Source organism: Rousettus aegyptiacus, unplaced genomic scaffold (assembly GCF_014176215.1).
Source record: "Rousettus aegyptiacus isolate mRouAeg1 unplaced genomic scaffold, mRouAeg1.p scaffold_m13_p_17, whole genome shotgun sequence".
Lineage (NCBI taxonomy): Eukaryota > Metazoa > Chordata > Mammalia > Chiroptera > Pteropodidae > Rousettus > Rousettus aegyptiacus.
Genome location: NW_023416292.1, coordinates 23,538,780 through 23,560,693, shown reverse-complemented (window position 1 = coordinate 23,560,693; position 21,914 = coordinate 23,538,780). Strand labels below are relative to the sequence as shown.

At 52.2% G+C, this 21,914-nt stretch overlaps 1 protein-coding gene across 2 annotated transcripts; it reads right to left on the bottom strand.

Annotated features, from left to right (window-relative positions):
* Nucleotides 1–740: 740 nt before the first annotated feature.
* Nucleotides 741–20,065, bottom strand: F11R (F11 receptor). 2 transcript variants are annotated; one of them, XM_036234758.1, is made up of 11 exons: nucleotides 19,834–20,065; nucleotides 15,300–15,377; nucleotides 3,639–3,707; nucleotides 3,416–3,523; nucleotides 3,106–3,252; nucleotides 2,652–2,854; nucleotides 2,453–2,555; nucleotides 2,270–2,377; nucleotides 1,960–1,972; nucleotides 1,690–1,738; nucleotides 741–1,567 (listed from the first exon to the last, which is right to left on the bottom strand). In XM_036234758.1, exons 1-11 carry the CDS (start codon nucleotides 20,048–20,050, stop codon nucleotides 1,532–1,534), a joined length of 1,131 nt encoding a protein of 376 aa, XP_036090651.1. In that variant the 5' UTR covers nucleotides 20,051–20,065; the 3' UTR covers nucleotides 741–1,531. The 2 variants fall into 2 exon arrangements, with proteins under 2 accessions (XP_036090651.1, XP_015989522.2); XM_016134036.2 differs by lacking the exons at nucleotides 15,300–15,377; nucleotides 19,834–20,065 and adding an exon at nucleotides 14,935–15,086.
* Nucleotides 20,066–21,914: the final 1,849 nt, after the last annotated feature.

The window sequence follows — 21,914 nt, the reverse complement described above, 5'->3', positions numbered from 1 at the left end:
CCCCCCCCAGGCTCCCCACCACACTGCACTTCTAAAATCTCCTTCTTACAGAACCATCTCACCTTCTCTTTTATTGCCTGATTAATTTTATTTCCATCTGGAAAATTTTTTGCATTGCTTTGTGACCCTTACCAAATGGTTTTTTTTTTCCTTTTGGACCCTTGCCAGAAAACTCAGCTGTTAGGGATTTCCCAGCAGTAAGGGAGCAGAATATGGCGGAGGGGTGCTTAGTCTCCCCCACAGAGGTGAGCAAAGTTGACCCCAGGAAACCCGTCGTTTGCTGGCTTGCTAATCCATCAATAGACTGATAGAGACAGCAGCTCAAGGGCAAAGGGCTGGAATGGCAGGGAAGAGCAAGGACAGGCCGGCCTGCTCCCGCGGCCTCCACGCAGCTGGCCGCGCGACCCAGTCTCGAGCGGCCTTCTCCTTGAACGCCCGGCCCACTCTGTGCTTTCAACTGCCCAAAGTTCTCCAAATGACCGGAGAAGGCCTCCTGGCTCGGGCTCTGGCATTTGTCCTGCAGCTTTAGGGACGTCTATGAACACCCCTGGGGGGCACTTTGTCCCCTCAGTCTGCCGTCGGCCCAGCCTGGCTGCCGTCCAGTGGAGGGTGGCCTGTCCCGAGGCCCACTTTGAGACAGAGGAGAAAGGGTGGTGTAGGGAGCTGGGCCCCGGCTGCCTTGGGCATTTTCCTGTGCACACAAAGGAGCCCAAGAACCTCACTCCCCCATCACGAGAAGCTTCAACGAACCAGGTTTTTATTTCCAGCAACATGCAGCTGCCTACAAACACACACCAACAAATCCCGCCGAAGAGCTGAGCAGCCCTCCCTCACGCACTCGAGGTCAGCAGAGCCAGGGCCGCACACGCTGGGCAGAGACGAGGGCACCCCCGAGCCCAGCACCCCCGAGGGTGCAGCCGTCCAGCCGCGGGAGGCTGATGGCCTGAGCTGCCCTCGTCTCCAGCTTTCTTTTCCCTAGATTGGCGGCTTTAAAACTTTCTGTGCCACGTCCCCCGAGTCAGCTATGCCCGCCACAGCTGACGTCCCGTTTCCCGCCCACGCAGTGCGCGTCAGTCTCCTTGCGCTCGGGAGGGTGCGGCGGCCCGGGGCACTTCCCGTGGGGGGACAGAGGCGGAAGACACTTGATGTCGTCACCAAACGCCCGCTTCGGCTGCCCAGGTCCAGCCTCACGCGGACCAGCCCCCAACGCGGGAGGCAAGGGCTGAGGAAGCGGGCTCGGACCCCGGCGAGCGGAGCCCCGCCACTCCGCGGTCCGCCCCGCGGCTCGGGCTCCTGCGTGCTCCCCGGCGGGGACGTGCGTGTGAGCGCGACACAAGTCTCAGGCCACTCGGCAGCAGTGGGAAAGAAAGGGAGGTGGCGGAGGGGGCGGTACGCGGCTGACACTGTCAGACGACGCATCCTAAGGCAGAAGTGGGGTGTCTGTGGGGGAAACGAGGCATCCTGTGAGACTCCAGACGTCAGCGGCCAGAGTCTGCCCGCACCTGGGCCAGGCAGGCACGGAGGACCAGGGTCACACCAGGAAGGACGAGGTCTGTCTGAATTCCCCCTGGGAAAACAGACGTCTGATCAGCTCTGTAGTCTCCTTTAGCAGATAATCCCCCACCAGTTAAACACGGGCTAGAGACCCCTCAGCCCAGCCAGGAGCCCCGCCCAGGGTCGGGTACTCACTTCACTGCGAGCGGCGGGCTGGCTGTAAATCACCTTCTTATTTGCCGTCCTGCAGAGAAGCCACAAGGTGGACACACTCACCCCCCCTCGACCCCTCCGACCTCTGCTTCAGAGGCGGGATCAGAGCTCTCCAAGGGGGTGTGGGCGGAGGAGAGAGAGCACAGGGGCAGAGGCGGGAAGTCGGGTCCCCCCCTTCCCCTGGGCCTTCCCCCCCTCGGGGCCTCCGCAGCGCACTCTGAGCCTCAGGCCCCCGCGCAGCGCCTCACTCACCCCTTCTTCATTCCTGAAAGAGAAGACATGGGACCGAGTGTCAGCAGCGTGGAGGCGGCAGGGCACGGGGGGGGGGGGGGGGGGCGTGAGGGGAGGGGCGGGGGGAGAGGAGGGGGGAGGGGCGCGGGGGGGGGGGCGCGGGGGGGGGGGGGCCCGACACGCAGCGCTGAGCTGCGCGCAGTCCACACTCCTTGGAGCTTAAGCCCTGCACACGTGGACGCAGTCACAGGACAGGACTCAGGCGTCACCCTGGAGCTACGCCCGGAAGGGGGGACAGTACGGAGCAGAGCCCCTGAGGGCAGAGACTTACTGTTAAAGTAGCCTCGGCTGTAAGCGAACCAGATGCCGAAGGCCAGGACTCCGAGGAGAATGAGGGTTACGAGGACGGCCGCCACTATGCCCCCCACATTCACCTCCACTGCGAGACAGAGGCGAGGTCAGCACGGCGCGCCCGCCCCGGCCCCACCCCCGCCCCGGCCCCCAGCCTGCTCACCGGCCTGCATGCGCACAGGGTCGGACCTCACCGGGGTCCCGTACCCATTCTGGGCCTGGCAGGTGTATTCTCCAGTATCAGAGGCTGACACGGGGTCGAAGATCTGGAGGGCACAGCACGGGTCGGCTTCCTGCCTGAACTGTCCCCTGAGCCTCGTGCCAGCTCCTGTGCCCCGCCCCGTCCCCCCCCCCCTTCCTACCAGCTCCCCGGTCTTGTGATTCAGGGTGTAGGAGGAGTTGCTGAAGGCGCGGCTACTCTTGGGCTCCGTGGGCATCTGGGTCCCATCCTTGAGCCAGTAGTACTCAGAGGGGGGGGAGCCGTCGCTCTCGGAGCAGGTCAGCACTGCCCGGGTCCCGATGGTGGCCGACGACGGGACGCTGACCGTGGGTTTGGATGGAGGCACTGGGGGGCGGGGGGCGATCACTAGGGCGGGGCCTGGAGGCCGGAGGCCGGCCCACGCCCACCACTCACGCCTCCTTCCCTGAGGCCGGCCCACGCCCACCACTCACGCCTCCTTCCCTGAGCGCGCGCTCCGCGTTCCCCCTCCGCGTTCCCCCTCGTCAGGGGCTGAGCCTTCCCCAGAAGCACTGCGACTCCGCCCCCCGCCCCCCAGCACTGCCGGAGGATGGGCGCCCCGGGGACGTGGCACGCACCCAGCACGATGAGCTGCACGCTGACCTCCCCGTAGTTGTTGCCGCCGTCATCAGAGACCATACAGGTGTACATGCCGGTGTCTCTCCGGGTCACAGAGTGGAAGGTGATGCCGGTATTCGAGAAGGTGACGCGGTCCTCGTAGGAGGCTACGGGAGCGAGAGGGCGGGTGACGGGGGCGCCGGGGCCTCTGCGGCCCAGGGAAGGGCAGTGAGAAGGCCAGGGCCGGAAAGCCGGGGCGCCCCCTCCCCTGGGATCCGGGCGGGTACCGCCCCCCACAGCCTAGGCGGGGAGTGGGGCGGAGGGACTCACCCGTGATCTTGCTGTTGTAGCACACGAGGCTGGTGGTGTCTCCCTGCGCGAACTTCCACTCCACCCGCGGGGACCGGAAGCCGGAGTAGGAGCACAGCAGCTTGGCGGCTGCGGGAGACGCGGCGGGCACCACGCGCAGGGGGAGTGGGCGGACGTCCTGCAGGTCACCGGGTGGGCGCCCCGGCTGACCTCCCGCCCCCGCCCGGGGCCCCTCCCAACTCACGTTTATTCTCAGCGACTCTGACTTCAGGCTCCGAAGTGTACACTTCGCCCCTGCCCACGGCCAGGGAGCCTGCGGAGGGGGTGGGGGCGTCAGGAGCAGACAGGGCACCGAGCAGCACTTGGGCAGGGCTGGGACCCCAAGGAGTAGGGAGTCAGGGATCCAAGCCCCGCCGCCGCGCCCCGCCCCCCCCCCCCCCCCCCCCCCCGTCCCTGGCCCTCTCACCAGTGCCCTCAATCCCCTCTTTAAATGCTATTTGCTATAACTGCAAGCCAATACTTCTTTTGTCAGTGGAAATAAAATGTTTCTTTCGAATGCAATTTATCTCCTGGTGACTCCCAGTAATCTCACTGGACTTCTCAAGGCCTGAGGCTGCCTGGAGGGGGAGGCAGGGAGGGGAGGGAGGGCAGGGGGGACCTCAGTGCTTTCAGAGGTGTTTCCACCTGCACTGAACCTCTGATCCTGGAAACAAGCAGGACAGGTCGGCGGGAGAGCATTACCGTCCCAGCTTTCTAGGACGGACTAGATGACAAGGAGTCTGAGGCCACACGGCTGGCTCTGCGATAGAGTCATGACCAGCACTGGGCTCAGATCATGCCGTTAGCAGCATCTCCTCCCACCCAAAGCCCAGGGGAAGAGGAAGGGATTGGGGGGAGACAGACGAATTCAATGCCATGGGGCCCAAACCTTCCTAAATAAGCACCCGGACACAGGGCAGGGGTGATGGCTCCCACACACCGCTCTCTCATGCGAACAGCTCACACTCACGAAGTGGGCTTTATTTATCGCCTTGGGTCAGAGTCCTGCCTTTCTCAGACAAATGTAAGCACATTTTCCTTTATTTATTAATTACTCACAAACTACATATGGCCTCTGGACCTCCAGGGACCCCTTTGCTCATCAGGAACATGAATGGTTTGAGCTGGATGCTCCCCGAAGTCTTTAAGGTTCGGGGGTCGGGGGCATTAGTGTTTATGTTCATTTATTCTAATTTGACGAACAACACCGTGAATTAGTACGGGTCTCTCCTCCAGTTTACAGATGAGGAAATTAACTGTCTAAAAGGTTGAGTGGCAGCCTGAGTCTTCACAGCTAGGAAACGGCAGAGCTGGGGTTACCAAGCAGTTTACGCCCATCCTCCCTTTTTCTCCTCAATACACCACACTTTTATAAAACACGCTGCTTCTCAGAAAAGCCCTTGCTTTAATGGAGGCCAGCCATATCATAAAACGTCTTTCTTTTATAAGTCAGGCCCATTTTATCTGTAAATTCTCATATTACTTTTTATCTATATATTTGGCATTACATTTTAATGTCAAATCTATAATCAAGTACAATAACAGATACAGAAATTAAATCTAATAGCCTTTACTAAACTGAAAATTTAGGATATGGAAGTCTCTCACTCATCAGTTCTCATCAAGAATGCTGACAATGAAATGCTTTGTTGTCCAAGTCAGCTTTCTCTGCTTTAATGACTGGAACTTTGTTTAAGACTCTCAGATTTTACAATTTTCTACCTGTGATGCTCGCCCCAGAACTCTCTCCTAGCCGCTGGGAGGAAGGCCCTGGGTCCTCGGCCCTCTGCAAGGGTGGGCTTAACACTGCCCTGCCCAGGGACGTGCCCCAGGGACGGACCGGTGTGGGGGGCGGATGTGTGAAGCCCTCCCTTGCCCGACTCCCCTGAAGACCCTTTCCGCCCCAAACCTCCCCAGGGAGCAAGCAAGCTGAGGCCTCGGGGCACCAGCGCAACCCCGCTGTCCCTCTGCCCAGTCGGCCCCCATCCCCTCCCTTCCACAGGCACCCTCATAAATGTCTGGGAACAACTGGTGACTCAGTCAGCTTGCTGAGAACCCAACCTGTGTCACCACCCAAATAAAGAACAGCTTCAAATTAAGCAGAAATGAGCCTTTGAAACAAAGGGCCACACCGAAAAAAAAAATCATAGCATATGAACGTGATGATTATTTCTGTGTTACTTCTGGCTTTAGCTAAAGTTCTTTTCTGAGTCCTCTCAGGTATCAGACCTAAAACACATTCAAGAACTACGCCCCCCACACACTCAGACACGAGGGCCTTCCCCCGCCCCAAGAACTCCGGCTTCGCTTCTCTCCTTTAAAATACAGGGCGCTTCACCCCGGTGCCTCCCCCGACCTGGGGTAGGGCCACCGCTGCTGGCCTGCGCCCGACACAGCGTCACCCACACAGCGTCAGCGCCGCGGGGCACCTCGGCCGTCCTGGCCCACAGTGCCCTTCTCCGTCCTGAACGAGCTCTGGAACCAGACGGTCTCCATTAGGGTGTGGCCCAGGCAAGCCGCTCGCTCACGCTGAAACTCAGTTTGCCTGTCTGTAAAATAGGGTTAAGAACAGTTTCTACATCAAAAGGCTGCTGCTGAGAGTTAAACAAAAGAACGCAAAGTACTTAGGACAGGGTCTGACCAACAGGAAGCAGCAAATAACCATTACCGTCTGCATACGCTTCTGTGTCTGACGTCAATGTTTTCTTCAGTATAATACTGCCTGAAAAGCGTGTGCACTCCAGCGCACCAAGCCATCTCTCCTCCATCATGGTGACTGCCTTGGAAAGACTTTTCTAGACCTTCACGAACAGGCCAGCAGAACTGGGGGCGTTCCCTCCCCACCGTCCGCAGCAGCACACGATGGTCTCCCCCACACTGTCCTCCCCAAGCCTGTTGTCCCTCGCCTCATCGCAGCCCCTGACCGCAACCCGAAACTTGGCGCACTGTCCTACTAATGCACGGAAGTCCTGCTAATGCACATGGTGGACCCGAACAGAAGGGAATTTCATCCTTTCCACTGTGACGTTTGACTTACTCCAAGTTCACAAGAAAAGCTACAAGGTCAAAGGCACGGACAGATTTTCAGCCCTTCCGAGTGCAGAAAGCCGCCCCTTACCCTGGCGCCCCACTCGCCCTGCTCGCCTCGTCTTCTCTCTCCACACGCAGGGGGGTCGCCCGCACGCAGGCCCTGACCAGCTCGCCCCTCAGCCTGCTGCAGCACGGCCGGCCCTTGCCTCGAAATTAAAGTTGCTTTTACTAAGGTCACAAATTGTATTCCTCATCTGCAAGATGCTTAGATTGTAAGATTTGACATCATTTTAATAAGAGCTTCTTGGGGGAGACTTATATTAAATACATACATAGGCTATAAATCACACATCAATTTCCAAAACATTAAAGTCGTCCTAGGATGGAGAGCATTCAGTATTTGCTTTTCCGGTTACCTTCTGTGGCCTGTGTAAGACTGCTGGTCACGCCCCGCCTTGGAAGCCACCCCGCCCCCTTGGTTTCTGCACGCGGCCCTCCCGGTCCTCCCCCACCTCAGAGTTCCGCCCCAGTCTCCTTGAACTTGCCTTCCTCTGTCTGTCCCTAAGACTATGACTGCCAGCATTCCATCCTGGGCCTTTTCTCCTCTCTGTATTCTCTTGGAAAAATCAAGCACAGGCCAGAATTCCTGCACATCCACGCAGCACACGCCCCCGGCACCGCCTCTCACCCGAGCTGCCACCCCTCTGGCTTGTGCCTCCTGCCACCTCCCGCCTGGTCCACTCCAGGCTGTGGTACCAGCATTTACTCAGTCACTCAGACTGGAAATCAAGCACAACCTTCCCTTCACTCCACGATGTCATCTCCCAATCGCCCTCCAACGGGCTGCCACGTCCGAGTGCCACCTTCATCTGAAGAACTGTGATTGGTCTCTAACTGGTATCTTTGCCTTGTTTAACCTCAACCCGCTCGATCCCACCCTCTACCCCACTGCCTGCGGGAGAGCTGAGCTTCGCTGAGCACTAACTACCTGCTGGCACCGCGGTGAGCGCCCTGCGAGCCCTGCGAGCACCATCATTCGACCCCTACAGCAGCCTCGGGCTGGGTGAGCCCAGCCAGCACCTTCATCCCAGCTCCAGAGGCTGCTCCACTGAAGGGAACAGCCCCAACACGAAACTAATACCTGCCTCGAGCTTTCACTGCCTGTGAGATAAAATCCAAATTCCTCGGTTAGGCAAGAGAATTCTGATGGGCTTAGGCAAGAGAATTCTGATGGGCTTATCACCTTCATCGCCCTCTCTACTCTTACAATTTACCTTCTGGCAATACAAAACTGCATGTTTACAACTCCCAGCAAAGACCGGCTGTTTCACAACATGGTATTCCCGCCACACCACACGTAACACCCTCTCCCCACGTTCTTCATCTGGCCGGCAGTGACTCATCCACATTGTTTTCCAGGAAATGCCCTGCCCTTGCCAGAGCCAGGTGAAAGCCTCTGCCCTGGGCTTCCGCCACCTGACACAAACACTGTCGTTGCACATCCCACACCAGGACAACAATATTTGTGCGTGTGCGTCTCCCTGCCAGACAGGAAATCCCCAAGGAGCAGGAACCTCGTGCTACTTACTACTGAGAGCTGAGAGCACTCAGCACTAAGCACGAGGCTTGGTGCAAGTCTGCCCCCAGCAACACAGAGCCTCAGCCAGTTAGAGCGCCCCAGGACCTGCACTGCCCCGTGGACTTCAGGGTACGTCTACAAGTAAGCCCATTTTTTCAAAATGGCCAATGCGGCTTGCCCAAATGAAGAAAAGAACAAAGTGCATTCAAAGCCCAATCTTTAAAAAATTTTACTCCTAGAAAGGTGGGTTTTTTTTTTTGACTGTTCAGTTCTCAGTAAAAAAAAAAAAAGAGTGTTCGATTATTTTTCTTTAAAAGTTAGTTTCATAACTTAAAAGTTGTGTTTCTAAATTTGCTTCATAGTTTTAACACAGAATTAAAAGTTCTCTGCATATGGGCCATTTCCACTTGCCATTCTGCAAAAGGCCATCCCGCAGCGTCTGCAGGGCTCTGCGAGACAACAGCGGAAGCCGGACTCCTGAGTCCCCCGGAGGGGCCAGCAGTTCCACTTCTGAGTGTCCAAGGAAAATATTCGAAAAGATATGTGCACCCTCATGTTTACTGTAGCATTATTTATCATAGCCACGGAAACGATCGAAACGTTCATTAACATTTCAGCCATAAAAAGAATGAAATTTTTAATTTCATCAATAAAGGAATGGAAAAATAGAATGTGCTGTATTCACAGGGTAAAATGCTGTCAGCCAATAAAGAATACATATCTAATAGCTATTAATTTATAATTTATATATGAATAGTTCTCAGAGCATCTTATTGTGAAATAACATTTCTGAAAGAAAAAAAAAGGAATGAAATCTTGCCATGTGCACCAACACGGATGGACCTTAAAGGCATTATGCTAAGTGAAATAAATCAGAGGACAAATACCGCGTGATCTCACTCATATGTAGGGTCAAAAACAAAATAAACAAGCTCAGATAGAGAGAGCAGACTGGTGACACGAACTTTGTGGGAATGTAATGCACAGCACAGCGAATAAAGTTAATAACACCACGGTGCATATTTAAAGCCGCTAAGAAAGTTAACCTTAAAGATCCTCATCACGAGAAAAACTTTGTAACTATATATGGTGACACCTGTTAACTAGACTTACTGGTGATCATCTTGCAATATACACTAAAATCGAATCATTATGCTGTAAACCTATACTAATATAATGTTGTATGTCAACTGTATCTAAACAATAAAAAAATAATTAATTTAAAAACCAGGATCAACAGAACTCTTGAAGACCTTTACAAGATTTGTCCCATACTTTTGATTAATCATATCTGAATTCCAGACACATTACTGACCATGACCAAATGAATAGAATAACATAAAATAGAATAACAAATAAAATAATAGTAGGAATCCTTGTCCCATCTAATCCTTGCAATAATGCTATGAGATAACTATTACTGTTGCTCCCACGTTACATATAAGTGGGGCACCAAAATGAAGTAATGTGCTCAAGGTCACAAAGCTAGTAAGTGGCTGAGCTAGGACTCTCACCCAGGTGACCTGGCCCCAGTTCATGATACATAATGATACATTATGTAATTAAATGTGATCCTGCTTTGGTAAATAATAAAAGCTACCTGAGTATACACATAAAAAAATCTCTGAGAATGGGTTTCAAACACTTGACAGTGCACACTGTCTGAGAAATTATAGATTTGTAATAAATAAATATATACAAAGTTTTAATTTAGAAAAAAGCAGTCGGAAAGGGGAATAAAAAAGGGGAAAAATCAGGTATATCACAAGAAGAAAAATAAAACAAAGCCAGAAAAAAATGGCAAAAACAAAGGGGAAAAAAAGATGATAAAGAATAATGGGAAATATCAAAATAGTGGTAGACCGGGAAGAACTGAATGATGATTAACTAAAACTTTATATAGGCAAATGAGGTAATAGATGAGTAAGACATATGAGATTATTACACCACCGAGATCCGAGAGTATGTGTGTGAGTCTGATAAATTTCAAGGAGAGAACAAGGGCAGGAGAAAGCAAGAACACGGGTCGCCTGGTTGAGGACGGGAAGGTGGGAGGGAGCAATGGCGCGTGGGCTGGAAGGGGCAGAGGTGGTGCTTTGGGCACGATCGCCCTAGTCAAGCACAGCATGTCCTCACGCAAGCAGAGCTGGTGCTGTACCAGTCTGCAAGACTGCGATGTGAGTCCTGAAAATCGCGGAGTATCTGAGTAATAAAACGGCACGGCGAACGGTCTTTTCCAAGACAGACACACCTATCAATATCTCCCTCTCATTCGTGTGCTTCTCTTACACTGTGACTGGAGTAGAACCTAAGTCCCCTCCCCTTAAAACTGGGCAAGGTCTTGTGACTGCCTGGACCGGGGAGTGACGGCGGAGATGACACCGAGCTCGTTACGGTCAGCGCCTCGTATGCACTCTCTCGCTAGATTCTCGCAAAAACACTATGAGACAACACTGCTGTTACCCCTGTGACAGGTGAGAACACTCTGGCTTAGCATGGTTGCCCAACATCACACAGCTCCAAACAGCCAGGTGGGAAACTTAACCCAAGTCTGTGTAATTCTGAAACTCCAAAACTGTTATGCTCCATACACAGCATCTCCATGAGACAAGCAAGGAAATCTCATTCATTAGCAAAGCATTTTTCAAATTCTCCTTGATTCACTATGCTTTTCCCCAGTCAAAATTAATCTCTCCTCAACTTCTAGGAATGTAGCTTAAGAAAATAATCAAAGGTAGGCATAAAGATGCATGAACAGGACAATTCAATGATATGTAGTACAGCAAAGAGAAAAAAAACTCGAATGCCCAACAAAAGGTGAACAGTTGAATTATGTTTGAAGCATGTTTTGCTTCAAATGAATATACATACACCACACATTATTCAGAGGAAAGACTAGAAACACCAGCTCTAAGTGTTTATCTCTAAAGAGGATTATATGTAATTTTATTTTCTCTGCATTCCTCTGTTTTCCCATTTTTCTACATTAAGCATGTATCATCTCTTAATAAAAATATATATATATATTTTTTAAAAGTGACTCTTTCCCATTCTGTGCTCCCGGACACTTTGTACTTTGGTGACAGCCCCTGGCACACTCTACTCCATGTTTGTTCGATATACGTCTGTATTTCCTTAGAAACAGAAAAGCCAGTTATGTTTGTAGCCTCGCAGCTCCTGACACCGCTTTGCCCAGAGAAAGTACTGCGGTGACCAGGTAGTCGCAGAGGGGGCAGGTGCCCAGAATCTGAGCCAAACCTCCCCCAGGAAGCTCTATTAAGGGAGCTTTGTTTTCTCCATGCACCCTAATTATTAGAATTTTCCTTAAGTTGACTTCTTGCCAGGAGTTTGTTTAAATTTTTTTTTAAAGGAAGGAAGGAAGGAAAAGGAGGGAAACTAGCCAGTCAGTCTCTGCTTTTCTCTCGGAATTCATCCAAACATCGCTCTTGACATGTGAGCCTCATGGGTGGGTCCCTCCAACTGTAGGGGGGCTGGACTCACGGAACACAGAGGACAGCCCAGGGCCTGGGAAAGCCACCAAGAGATGCCCGGTGTGCCTTGTCATGGGCTCCCTCTCACCACACGGCTGGTCCCTCCAAGGTTCCTGAGAGCGAGGTACTCGCTTTCGTGTCCCTAACGTCTGGCACAGTGCTCAGAGCGTGCTAAACACTAACGTTTACTGGAGTGACAAATGAATGTGACATCGTGGCACAATTAGAACCCAGATCCTGTGGAGTCCGAAGTCACTCCCTGAGATTGGGGGTACAGACAAGGCATGTGTGGGCCAGCGGTAGGCTCTGTGAGCCCGGCTCCAGGCTGCGCTGAGTATAAACAGCCACCCTTGGCTGCACTTCCAGTGACGTCAGTCGGCTGGCCCGGCCCCTGAGGATGGCAGAAAGTGGTAATGTCTGCGCAGGACAAGAGAGCTTTCGCCCCGCCGCCCTCCTGTCTGCTCTTGGCAGAATTTCCAGTTCTACCTGCTCAGCTGCGCCCCTCCCCCGCCGTATTCCCACCACTGGAGAGGGTGCGCCTGCCCGCCCAGCGCGCACACCACAGCCTGGCATCCGGCTTCCTGCCAGCCGCTGCTTCCTCCTGCGCTGCTCCCACAAGCTGGACTTTAGACAGAAACCCTGCTTATCAGGGAGTCCCAGGCAGGATGAACTCAAGTTTTCTATGCTGCTCACCACCGCCCACAACCCCTCACAAGGCTGAGACCTCTCCACAATTACACTGCACAGGTGCTCATCCAGACCTTTCCTGAACCCGTGAAAGGAAGCAGGTCTAGTTCCAAGATCCCCAAGGTCTTGTCTTCAATGCTAACAAATGTGAAAAACAAGCCCTATTAGTTCCTAATGCATCGCATAATATGTGCAGCTTTTAAATCTATCTTTGAGCAGGGGTGTCAGCCACTTCTGTGTCCACAGAGCAGGAACCCTTGACCCAGCTGACTAGGGCGGCGGTGGGGGTCCTGATGGCCAAGACCACAACACCTGCAACACCATCACGAAAAGCTCTCCGGGGTACATTAAATGAAACAAACGGGAGAAGGGAGCAATGCGAGTATCCGCCAGCCTCTGTGCGGAGAAGGAAGCCACCAGCGGGCGCCGACGGACACCGGCGTCCGTGTCAGCAGCTCCGGGAAGATGCGGGCGAAGCTGCCAGGAGGCTGCGGTGAGCGGGTGCAGGGCGGGAGCGATGGAGACCCCACTCCTTCAGGTCACTTTGATTCCTGAACCACATCAATGTATTAACCAATTCTAATTAAATAAACTTAGGAAAACAAAAAAACCCAGCTCTAATTCAAACCAAAACCTGGCAGGCTCAGGCCACCCTCCCCGAGGTTCCCCAGGATGGGGCTGGCCCTTTGCCTCATGGTCAATCGTATCTTGACCGTCTTCTCCCTCCCTGAAAGCAGACTCGCAATGACGAGCAGCCCTGGAGAGAAGAGGGAGGACAGATGGGCATCTGTACCTACTTCTGATGTCCCAGGGGTAACAGGACCGACGAGACCCCCCGGCAAAGAGCCCCCACCTTTCGCTCTGGCCATCTGGGGTCTGTCGGGGTCTCTCCCAGCTGCCTTGGACATACCTCACTAGGGGTAGCATTCTTTCATCCTTACAAGGTCTGAAAGCTGCCTGATACTGCCTTCCTGTGGCTGTCACATAGCTATCATCCCAGCTGATCCTCAGGAAGGGGGTAAGACAAGCATTCCTGCTCCTGTTTTACAGACGAAAAGACTGAACTACTAGCCTAAGATCACAAAAAAGGCACAGAGCCAAACCGGACTCCAGGCGGGGTGGCCGGCCTCCTGTTTCCTTCCTCAGCGTGCTCATCAAATCGCTCTCCCCAGGTCCAGCCTGCTTTAAACGTACAGGGTCAGGTCCTCCATCCCCTGGACCCGCGCCTTCCCAGGACCCGCTGTCCTGTCGAGCTAATGCAACGCCTCCTGGGGCGGCCTCTGAACCACTGTGTCCTGATTCCCTGAGACTGGAGGGCATCCCCAAGCTCAGAACTGTGCTATCACAACTCTCGCAGAGCCAGTATGTAATTACTGTGTGATACAGAAAACTAGGCATGAAAAGAAAGCGGGAAGGAAGGACGCAACTCCCGGAAGCTTACGCGCCTAACAAATAGTCACGAATAGAGTCACTGGCTCAGAAAAAGAAACCCAGAGGTGGGGAGCAGGGGAAGTGCAGGCACGGCCTGGGCTGGCGGTCTGCAGTCCTGGGTACCACAGGGAACCCCAAAAGCGACCGTGGATGTCACGGGCAGTTCTAAGACGCAGGCAGAAGTAGGTGGGGGTGGGAGAAGAATGGAGGCCCAAGATAAACAGGAGGAGGAAGTCAGGGGACCATGAATTCCCAACGAATCCCCAGCCCCTCCTGGCCTTCCGGAAAGTCGCTGCCCCTCTCTGCACCTGCGTCCTTATCCCAGCGACAAGGAGAGAGCTAGGCTTGCCTCTGTCCGGTCCGACCCAAGGATTTACGTTTCCATCTTAAGGGACACCTCTTCTGTGACAGAGTCGTCAATCTGTCCATGGACAGGGAATCCATCTCCAGACTTCAAAACGGAGCCAAATGAATTGCCTTATAACTACCCATATTGACTGTAATTGTTCGTTTCTTTTAACACTTCCTAAGAAGGACCCGGAGGGAAAAACTGTGATTCATTCGGGCCCCGTACTGACACAGCTAGCCACAGAAGCCACGCTGCCCCAGGCCGGCCGACGCCGCACGGGGCAGGACTGGACAGAAGCCCCTCCACGCCAGCGGAGCGCAGGGTTCTGGCTCCGAGCGGCGTCCGGCCGACGAGCCGCCGGCGCCGCGGGCCCCACCGAGCGCCGGGTCGACACCACGCATTAAGGACCCTGGAGGTAGTTGTTCCAGAGCTGAGCTTTGGGTGCGGTGTTCTGAGAAATGTCAGTTGTATTTCTTCAGACTCTGCACCCGGACACGTTTCCCAGGGCAGCCACCGCCACCCAAATTTCTGGGGAGCAAAGAGACCTCTCCGGCAACAGCCAGGGAGAGGCGCTCCCGCCCCTCCATTAGACTCTCGGGAGCCCCCGCAGGAGCGGCTGCCAGGAGCCCAGGGAGTCGGCGACGGGCGCACGGCTCCTGGCGGCTGCGCCGGACCCGGGCCGCGCCGGGGCGGGGCGACCCTCCCCAGGTGCGCGGGGAGGGGCCGCCCGCGTCCGCGCCGTGCGCAGGGCCCGCGGCCCGAGGGGCTCGGGCGGGCGGGGCGCGTGTGCGGACCCGCGGGTGCCAGGGCAGCGGGCACGGCCGGGGGCGCGGGCGGGCCCCGAACCCCGCCCCTCCGCGGGAGGGGCGCGCGGGCGCCTCGCTCCGGCCGCCGGCCCGACGCCCCGGCTCCCCCCGGGACTCCGGCCACTTACACAGGGTCGCCGCAGCGAACAGGAGCAGCCGTCTCCGCCCGACTCCCGCCTCTGTCCCCATGGCGAGCAGGATCCCGGCGCGAGCGCGGCCGCCGCGGCCCGGCACAGACTCGGCTCCGCTCACCGCCGCCCGGGCCGGACTCGGCTGCGCGCACCGCCCCGGGCCGGCCCGCCCCCCGCGCCCCATTGGCCCGCGCGCCGGCCCCGCGCGCCCCGGCTGGAGGACGCAGCCGCCGCTCGGCGCAGCGACTCACCGCCGCCAGGTGCGGCTCCGCCCGCCGCCCCCGGGAGGCGGGGCGCCCGGCCGAGCCCGAGGCGCCTCTGATTGGCCGGAAAACCGTCGCGAAAAGAGACCGGTTCCTCACCTTGCGCAGGTGAGCGCACCCCGATTGGTCTGTGTTCTCGAAGCAGGGCCTCTCTGACTGGCAGGCGTAGGCGAACACCTGGAAAGGGCAGGTAGAGAGGGTAGTCGAACCACGGACCTGGCGGAGGCCGGCCGAGTTTTGTTTCGGTTTTTTGTTGGGATGTTAATGACCGGGTGCTGTAGAAACCTTGGTCGCGTCATTTGGCGAAAGAAGCCTCACGTTAACATGCGAGGGACGGGGGGGAGAGGGCCAGGAGAGGAGCGAGGGGCGCCGGGACACAGCCCCCGGGCGCGTTCCTGTCGGCCCCACGGGCAGCGCTCCCAAGCTTTGAGAGGGCCCGCATTGCAAGGCTGAAGGAAGAAAGGAAGGGGGAAAGCAGGGTGACATTATCTCAAGAACTTTAAGCGTAGGTATACCTAATACACCCAAATAATATCAACTGACCTACAGATGCTCTATAAATATCACTGCGTGACTGTGGAGATGTCCTTCAACATGTCTGATCTGCCAGAAGAGCCCTGCATTTCAGAATTATGTATCGTCTCACTGTGACTAATAGCTGTGTGCTGACTAAGCCCCTCTTTCTACAGACCAGGTTGATACCAAGGCTTTCTGTTAATACTTATATTGTTACATCATCTCTTAATTGAAACATGCACAACACCTTTACTGTTTCTAGTTTCTATTTTACAATGATTTGATTTTAATTGATCTTAGTATATCCAGGTTGCCTGTGAAAAAGCTTCCTGAGCATTATCTCACTGCACGCAGAAAGCTTACACTTTTACAGGAAACAGTGCTATTCCTTGACCTTTTCCTCCTTTCCTCTTTGCTCTCACTCCCCTGTTCATATCTCCTGGGCCAAAGGTCCACTTCTGGTTTTCCCAAATTAAAGTAGTGTTTAGCAAGCACCTAATGGGTGCTATATGAGAGTAAAAGTAAATATTAACCACAATCCCTGACTTCAAATGGCTTGCAATCTACTTTCAAGGCAAATACAACAATGTGTAACCAAAAGAGAAACTTCATATTACTAAATTGAAACAAAGATTTGGGTGCCTACCATGTGCAAAGCTCTGTTCTTTACCCTGAAAAGAATTTTAAGTCTTGGGAGAGAGACACATATACCCAAAGTTAAGTATGAGAGTAAAATGGGGTGGAGGGAAGAGCTTGGAGAAGGGACCAATCACATGGGCTGTGGCTGTTAGAGCTTTAAGATGGGGGACTGTAAGACTAATCACCGTGTGTAGGTAGAAGGGTCGTTTTACAAGTCATTTAGGTCATCCTCTCAGCCTACGGAGGAAGGACCGTACAACCGCCAAGAGTTTATACGATGCTGCCTCAACTCTTCTAAATATTCTCAAGGCAGACCAGTCCGTTTTTCGTACAGCTCTTAATTGTTGAAATATCCTTTCAACAAGTTAAAATCTGTCTCATGGAAACTTCCAGCCACTGCTCTCTGGAGTTCACAAAATATTTCGTTCTTGGCCAATGCCAGCTATGCCTTCAAGTATTTTAAGATACTTATTAGGAACCTCCTAAGTTTTTCCTTCTCCAAGCTAAACATCTTTATATCCTTCGAAGAGTCTTCATACGCTGTGGGTTCAAAAGCCTCCCCACCCCACCCCACCCATTAATCTCCCTCCTCTGGGTGTTCCTGTGTTAGTTACTGTACCAAAGTCTGAACCAAGCACTGAAGGGATCATCTCTCCGTGGGGCAGACAGCTCTCAGTTCAAACCCAGCTCCCCAGTTTCTAGCTACCTGTCTTTAGCCAGCTCACATCTCTTGGAAACTTTCCGCGAGCAGAAGGTAGTTATAATGATGGTAATATCGCTTACCTTATAGCAAAACAAGGATATGCTTAGCGGGGAGCCTGGTATGCTTTAAGTACTGAAATGGTAACTATTTTCGTCGTTCTTATTTACGGTCTAAGAATGCATTTACCACCACAATAGCCATGTGACACTGTTGAGTTAGCTATAGCCCATTGGTAGCAAACTAAAACCCACAAGACTTTTACTTTCACTTGGACTACTATTACATCAGGTCACATCCTATACTTGTGCAGGTGTTTCTTAATCAAAGTTCGCTTAGCCTTTATCCCTATTCGACTTCGTATTTTTTGTTTTGAAAATGATATACTAATATACATAAAAGTAAATGCGAAATAATGTCAATGGTTAATATTAAATGAAAAAAGTAAATGTAAATCATATGCATCCATTATTTGTATATAAAACATGGTATATCCATTTGCGAAGCATGAAAGTAATTTAGGAGATTGCAAATAATTTGACTTTCACCAGGTTCCTTTTCACATAAAGTTGCTTAATTAAATAATACAATTTTAAATTTCGTTGTCATTGACATTTATTTTCTGTAGTCTTTTTTTCAAAAAGAATAGATTTTGTAAACTTCAGGCTGGTGAGTTTTTCTGTAAAGTAGAAAATTCTGAAATTATTTAACATAAATCTTGATTCTGTCACCCAATATATTAGCAGCTGCACCTGAATTTGTGTTATATGCAAGTTTCATAAACACACTTTCTATGACATACTGTGATAGGTTAATAAAAATATTGAACAAGGGAGTTGAAAACGGAATTCCAAATCCACCTCTTCCCCAGCTGGCACAGCACAATGATAGCGCTCCAGTGATTGATGTTCCCGGACGTTCCTGTCGAGAAACGCTGTGCCTCTGCCACTTTTTGTCTTACGGATACCTAGAATTTTCTAACTGATCCTGTTAGTTATTTTACTTTTGTCTCCAGGGATGCCAAATCCAAATGTGCAGTCCGACTCCAAACACTGACATTCCTTCCTCACTTCGTCTGACTATGCTATTCAATGTTTCCCTAGCCCTGATACACTTTTTAAAATTCTCTTATCCTTTTCGAAACGTGGGTTCTTGTGCATGTTCACACATACTGCACTGGATGCTGGGATGTGCTTCCCAGACTCCCCTTCAGGAAGGACGGGTTCGTCCCCCCGGGCCCCGTTGCTGGCCTCCCTGTGAATTGCTCCCACTGAAGAGAGGCACCTACGCCAAAGGCTCGCACCCTCCCCAGGGCACCTAACTGTGTGGTTCATCAGCTACTTTGAAAGACGTTTCAGTGGGGTGGGCAATGAAACCTGCGCGGAGTATGCCATGGAGGGAATGGAAATGGGGGAGACAAAGGCTGTGACCATCGACAATGCGACAGAGACTTTTCTGAGAGGAAAGGGGCAGTGGCTGCCGGGCGTTTGGTAAGGTCAGCTCAGTGGAAGACTTGACAGGCTGAGGCACACGCTTAGGGGTGGGAACACTCACGGACTGAACTGGAAGGGCTTCCCACTGGGAAATAATTCAAGTCTGGTTTCTGAGGACTCTTAGCTTCATTATCTCATATTCTCTTTAGAGTCTCCGGCCTAACCTATATTTTCTTTTATTTTTAAAAATCTGCTTTCCTATAGACTACTTATTGTGTAGTTGTGCTTAGTTTTTCTTCCTTGGTTCATGTGAATTCCAGAAGACATGGTCTGTTAGCCCCACAGGAACACTAACCAAAATAAACCTGATATGGTTATATTAATATCAGACAAAACAGACTTTGAAGTAGGAAGCCTCACTAGAGATAAAGAGGAATATAATGATAAAAGGATCTATTTGGGAGGAAGCATAAGAGTTACAAATTTGTAGTCCAATAACGTAGTCTCCAAATATAGAAAATAAAACTGTCAGACTTAAGAGGAGAAATAGGCATATCTGAATCACAGTGACAGATTTAAACATACCTCTGTGAGCAACTGATAGAACAAGCAAACAAAAAAAAAATTCTGTAGAGCTATAGATTTGAACAATATAAATAATTGGACCTAATTGACATACATAGAATGCTGTACCCCCAAACTGCAGAATATACCCTCTTTTTAAGTGTCCATAGAACATTTATAAAAATTGACCATACGTTTGGTCATAAAGCAACTCTCAATAGAGTTTAAATGATTCAATTCACATGGTGTATGTTCTGACTGGAGAGGTGGTTAACTGAGTATGGCCGCTTTGTAAAAGTGCATCGAGCTGCACACTTATGTCTGACTCTTCTATTAAATATATTTTCTTTTTAATAAGACATACTTTTCCATGGCCTCTCACAAATCCCTTTCATCGTTTCCAAATATCTATGCCATTTTATTTACCTTTTCGTGTTCTTTACTCATGCTCATATATACACCTCTAAACCCACATGTTTTATATAGGAGGTGCTTTACATATACTATCCCAGTAAACCTTCACGCCTATCCAAAGAGATAAGACTTTAACTTCCATTTTGCAGGTAAGAAAAGTGAGCATTGGGATAGTTAAAAAGTAACCCGCAGTGGCCACTAAGTAGCGCTGAGTCAGAACCGGGACTCCGAACTCTGCTTCGCAGGCTTTGCTCTTTACGTAACACGCTGGTCTGTGTCACTCCCAACTTTCTCCCTGTGCATTTCCCCACCCCACCCCGCCCGGGGAATTAGCTAAAGCCCGCAATACAACTTCAACGTTGCCTACCTCCTGCAGGCTGGGTTCTGGGCTCGGTCCGAAGGGGAGAGCCATGCGAACGGTGATGCAGTGTGGCAAGTGCCACGACAGGTGTGTGCCATGTGCACTGTTCTCTCCTGTGTCCTTCGTGAAATTCGGTTATATAATTTGAGCTGGTGATTATTCTCCCTTTTCCTTCAGCCTGAAGGCCCTCTGGGTGAGGGCAGCCGGTGTCCTGCCAATACATTCTTCTAATTCTTGTGAAATTCAGAGTGGTTCCTGAGAGACTGGAAGCTTCCCAAAGAAGGGAAATGGTGAGTAAAGGCCAGGCTCAGGAAGGCGTGGTCTACTTAGGCCACCAAAGAAACCAGCCAGATGGGAGCGGGCGCTGAAAGGCAAGTTTGGAGAAGCAGGGTGATGCCAGCTCCAGCCTACAGATTGCTCAGTAGGCCGGGCCCAGGCATGTGCTGGAGTCACTAGGCAACAAGGACCTACTGTGAACTATCAACTCTGATAAGATAAAAATGTTATTTTAAGATTGCTCAGGCTGTGATGTTTCAGAAAGGCTGATATTAGAAGACTCTGAAAGTCGAGAGGCTGGTCAGGCCCAAGGAGCACGTGCTGGAGGCCCTGGAGGTAAGGAGCTCGTGACCGATCAGAAGATATAAACAGCCACAGTGCTGTAGCAGCTGTGGCAACACGGGCACGAACCCGGGGCAGAGAAAGGGTGGAGGAGTCTAACTAGTTTGGAGAGAAGGCTGAGCGGGGAAACGGACGCAGAGCTGGTAAAGTGGCTCTTCGGCCTCACCCGCTGAAATCGCTGGCTGTGAGGAACGGGAACGAGAACTTAAAGGGCAAGGGGATGAGTTGGTTTCATAATTTTAGCTGGTGATTATTCTGTAACCCATCAAGGTTACAGACCAAACACAGTGGGGAAGAGGAGGCACGTTCTCTTCACAGTGACCAAGCCAGAACAGGCCAGCTCGGTTCACATCCAGGGCACTGTCTCGCCCCATCAGCTAAACTGGAGAAGGTACAACATAGGTTGGAAGCCAGGAAGGAAGCTGGAAAACGAGCAGATGGTAACGGAAGATGGAGAACGGTTGCCTGGAAAGGGACTCGCGACATAATTGATGCGAAAGGGGCCGAGAGAAATTCTGGGGATTTCTGTGTTCTACGTCTAGTTTTGGGTGTTGCTTACAAGTGAACATACAATTGTCAAAACTCAATGAACTGAACACTTGAGAAGTGTGCCTCGAGTGAAGAAATTATGTAATCAAATTATACTTGAGGAGGGGAAAAAATAAGACAGGAAGAGTTAAAATGCAAGCAAATAGGGCAGTTGGCCCCCAGGGAAGATTCCCCACTCAGTCTGAGGACCGGAGCGACTGGGCTGTGCGGGGACAGCGTGACCGACGCCTGCCAGTCCCATTAGGCTCACCTGCTTCGCCTTCACTTCTCCAGACCCCACGACGTCCCGCTGAGCTCGGGCATGAATGCACTCGGAACGGCCCAGTGGCACAGCGACGTGACGGGAGGCGGAGAGCCTGACTGAATGGCAGATTGCATGGAGCGTGCAGTGTAGATGTGGGAGGGTCGGGTACAGTCCAGAAAGCGGAAGGTGAGTGAGGTGAGAGAAAGACGAGGAAAGTAGGAACGACCTGAAGGGATTTCTTCAGAAACTTAAAAAATCAGATCAAGTCCATCTCTGACCCCACTGTCTCTTCCACGAACAATGAAATAACTCTTTAAAAAGTCAAACTCAGGAAGTCAAAACTCCGTCATTAATATATTTAAGAGGTCTGGAAGGGCATCAAACTGTTTCCATGCTAGAAAGTTATGCACCTCTGTGACTTGTGTTGTGTTGACTTTTGCCTCAGTAAACGTGTTTTTCACTTTTTAAAACCAATCAAATTTTGTTCAGTCCGGTGTGGGAGTGAAGAACAGTGTTGATGAGAACTGGGGACGTCTTTGGCGGCACCACAGGGGCCCTCGCACCTGTGACCTGTGTTTGACACGGCCGCGGGGATGGCACCCAACCCTTCACCCGGAAGTTGGGGCTGGGGACCTGGAGGTCGAGAACAAGCGATAGTAAAGAAAGAGATAGTAAG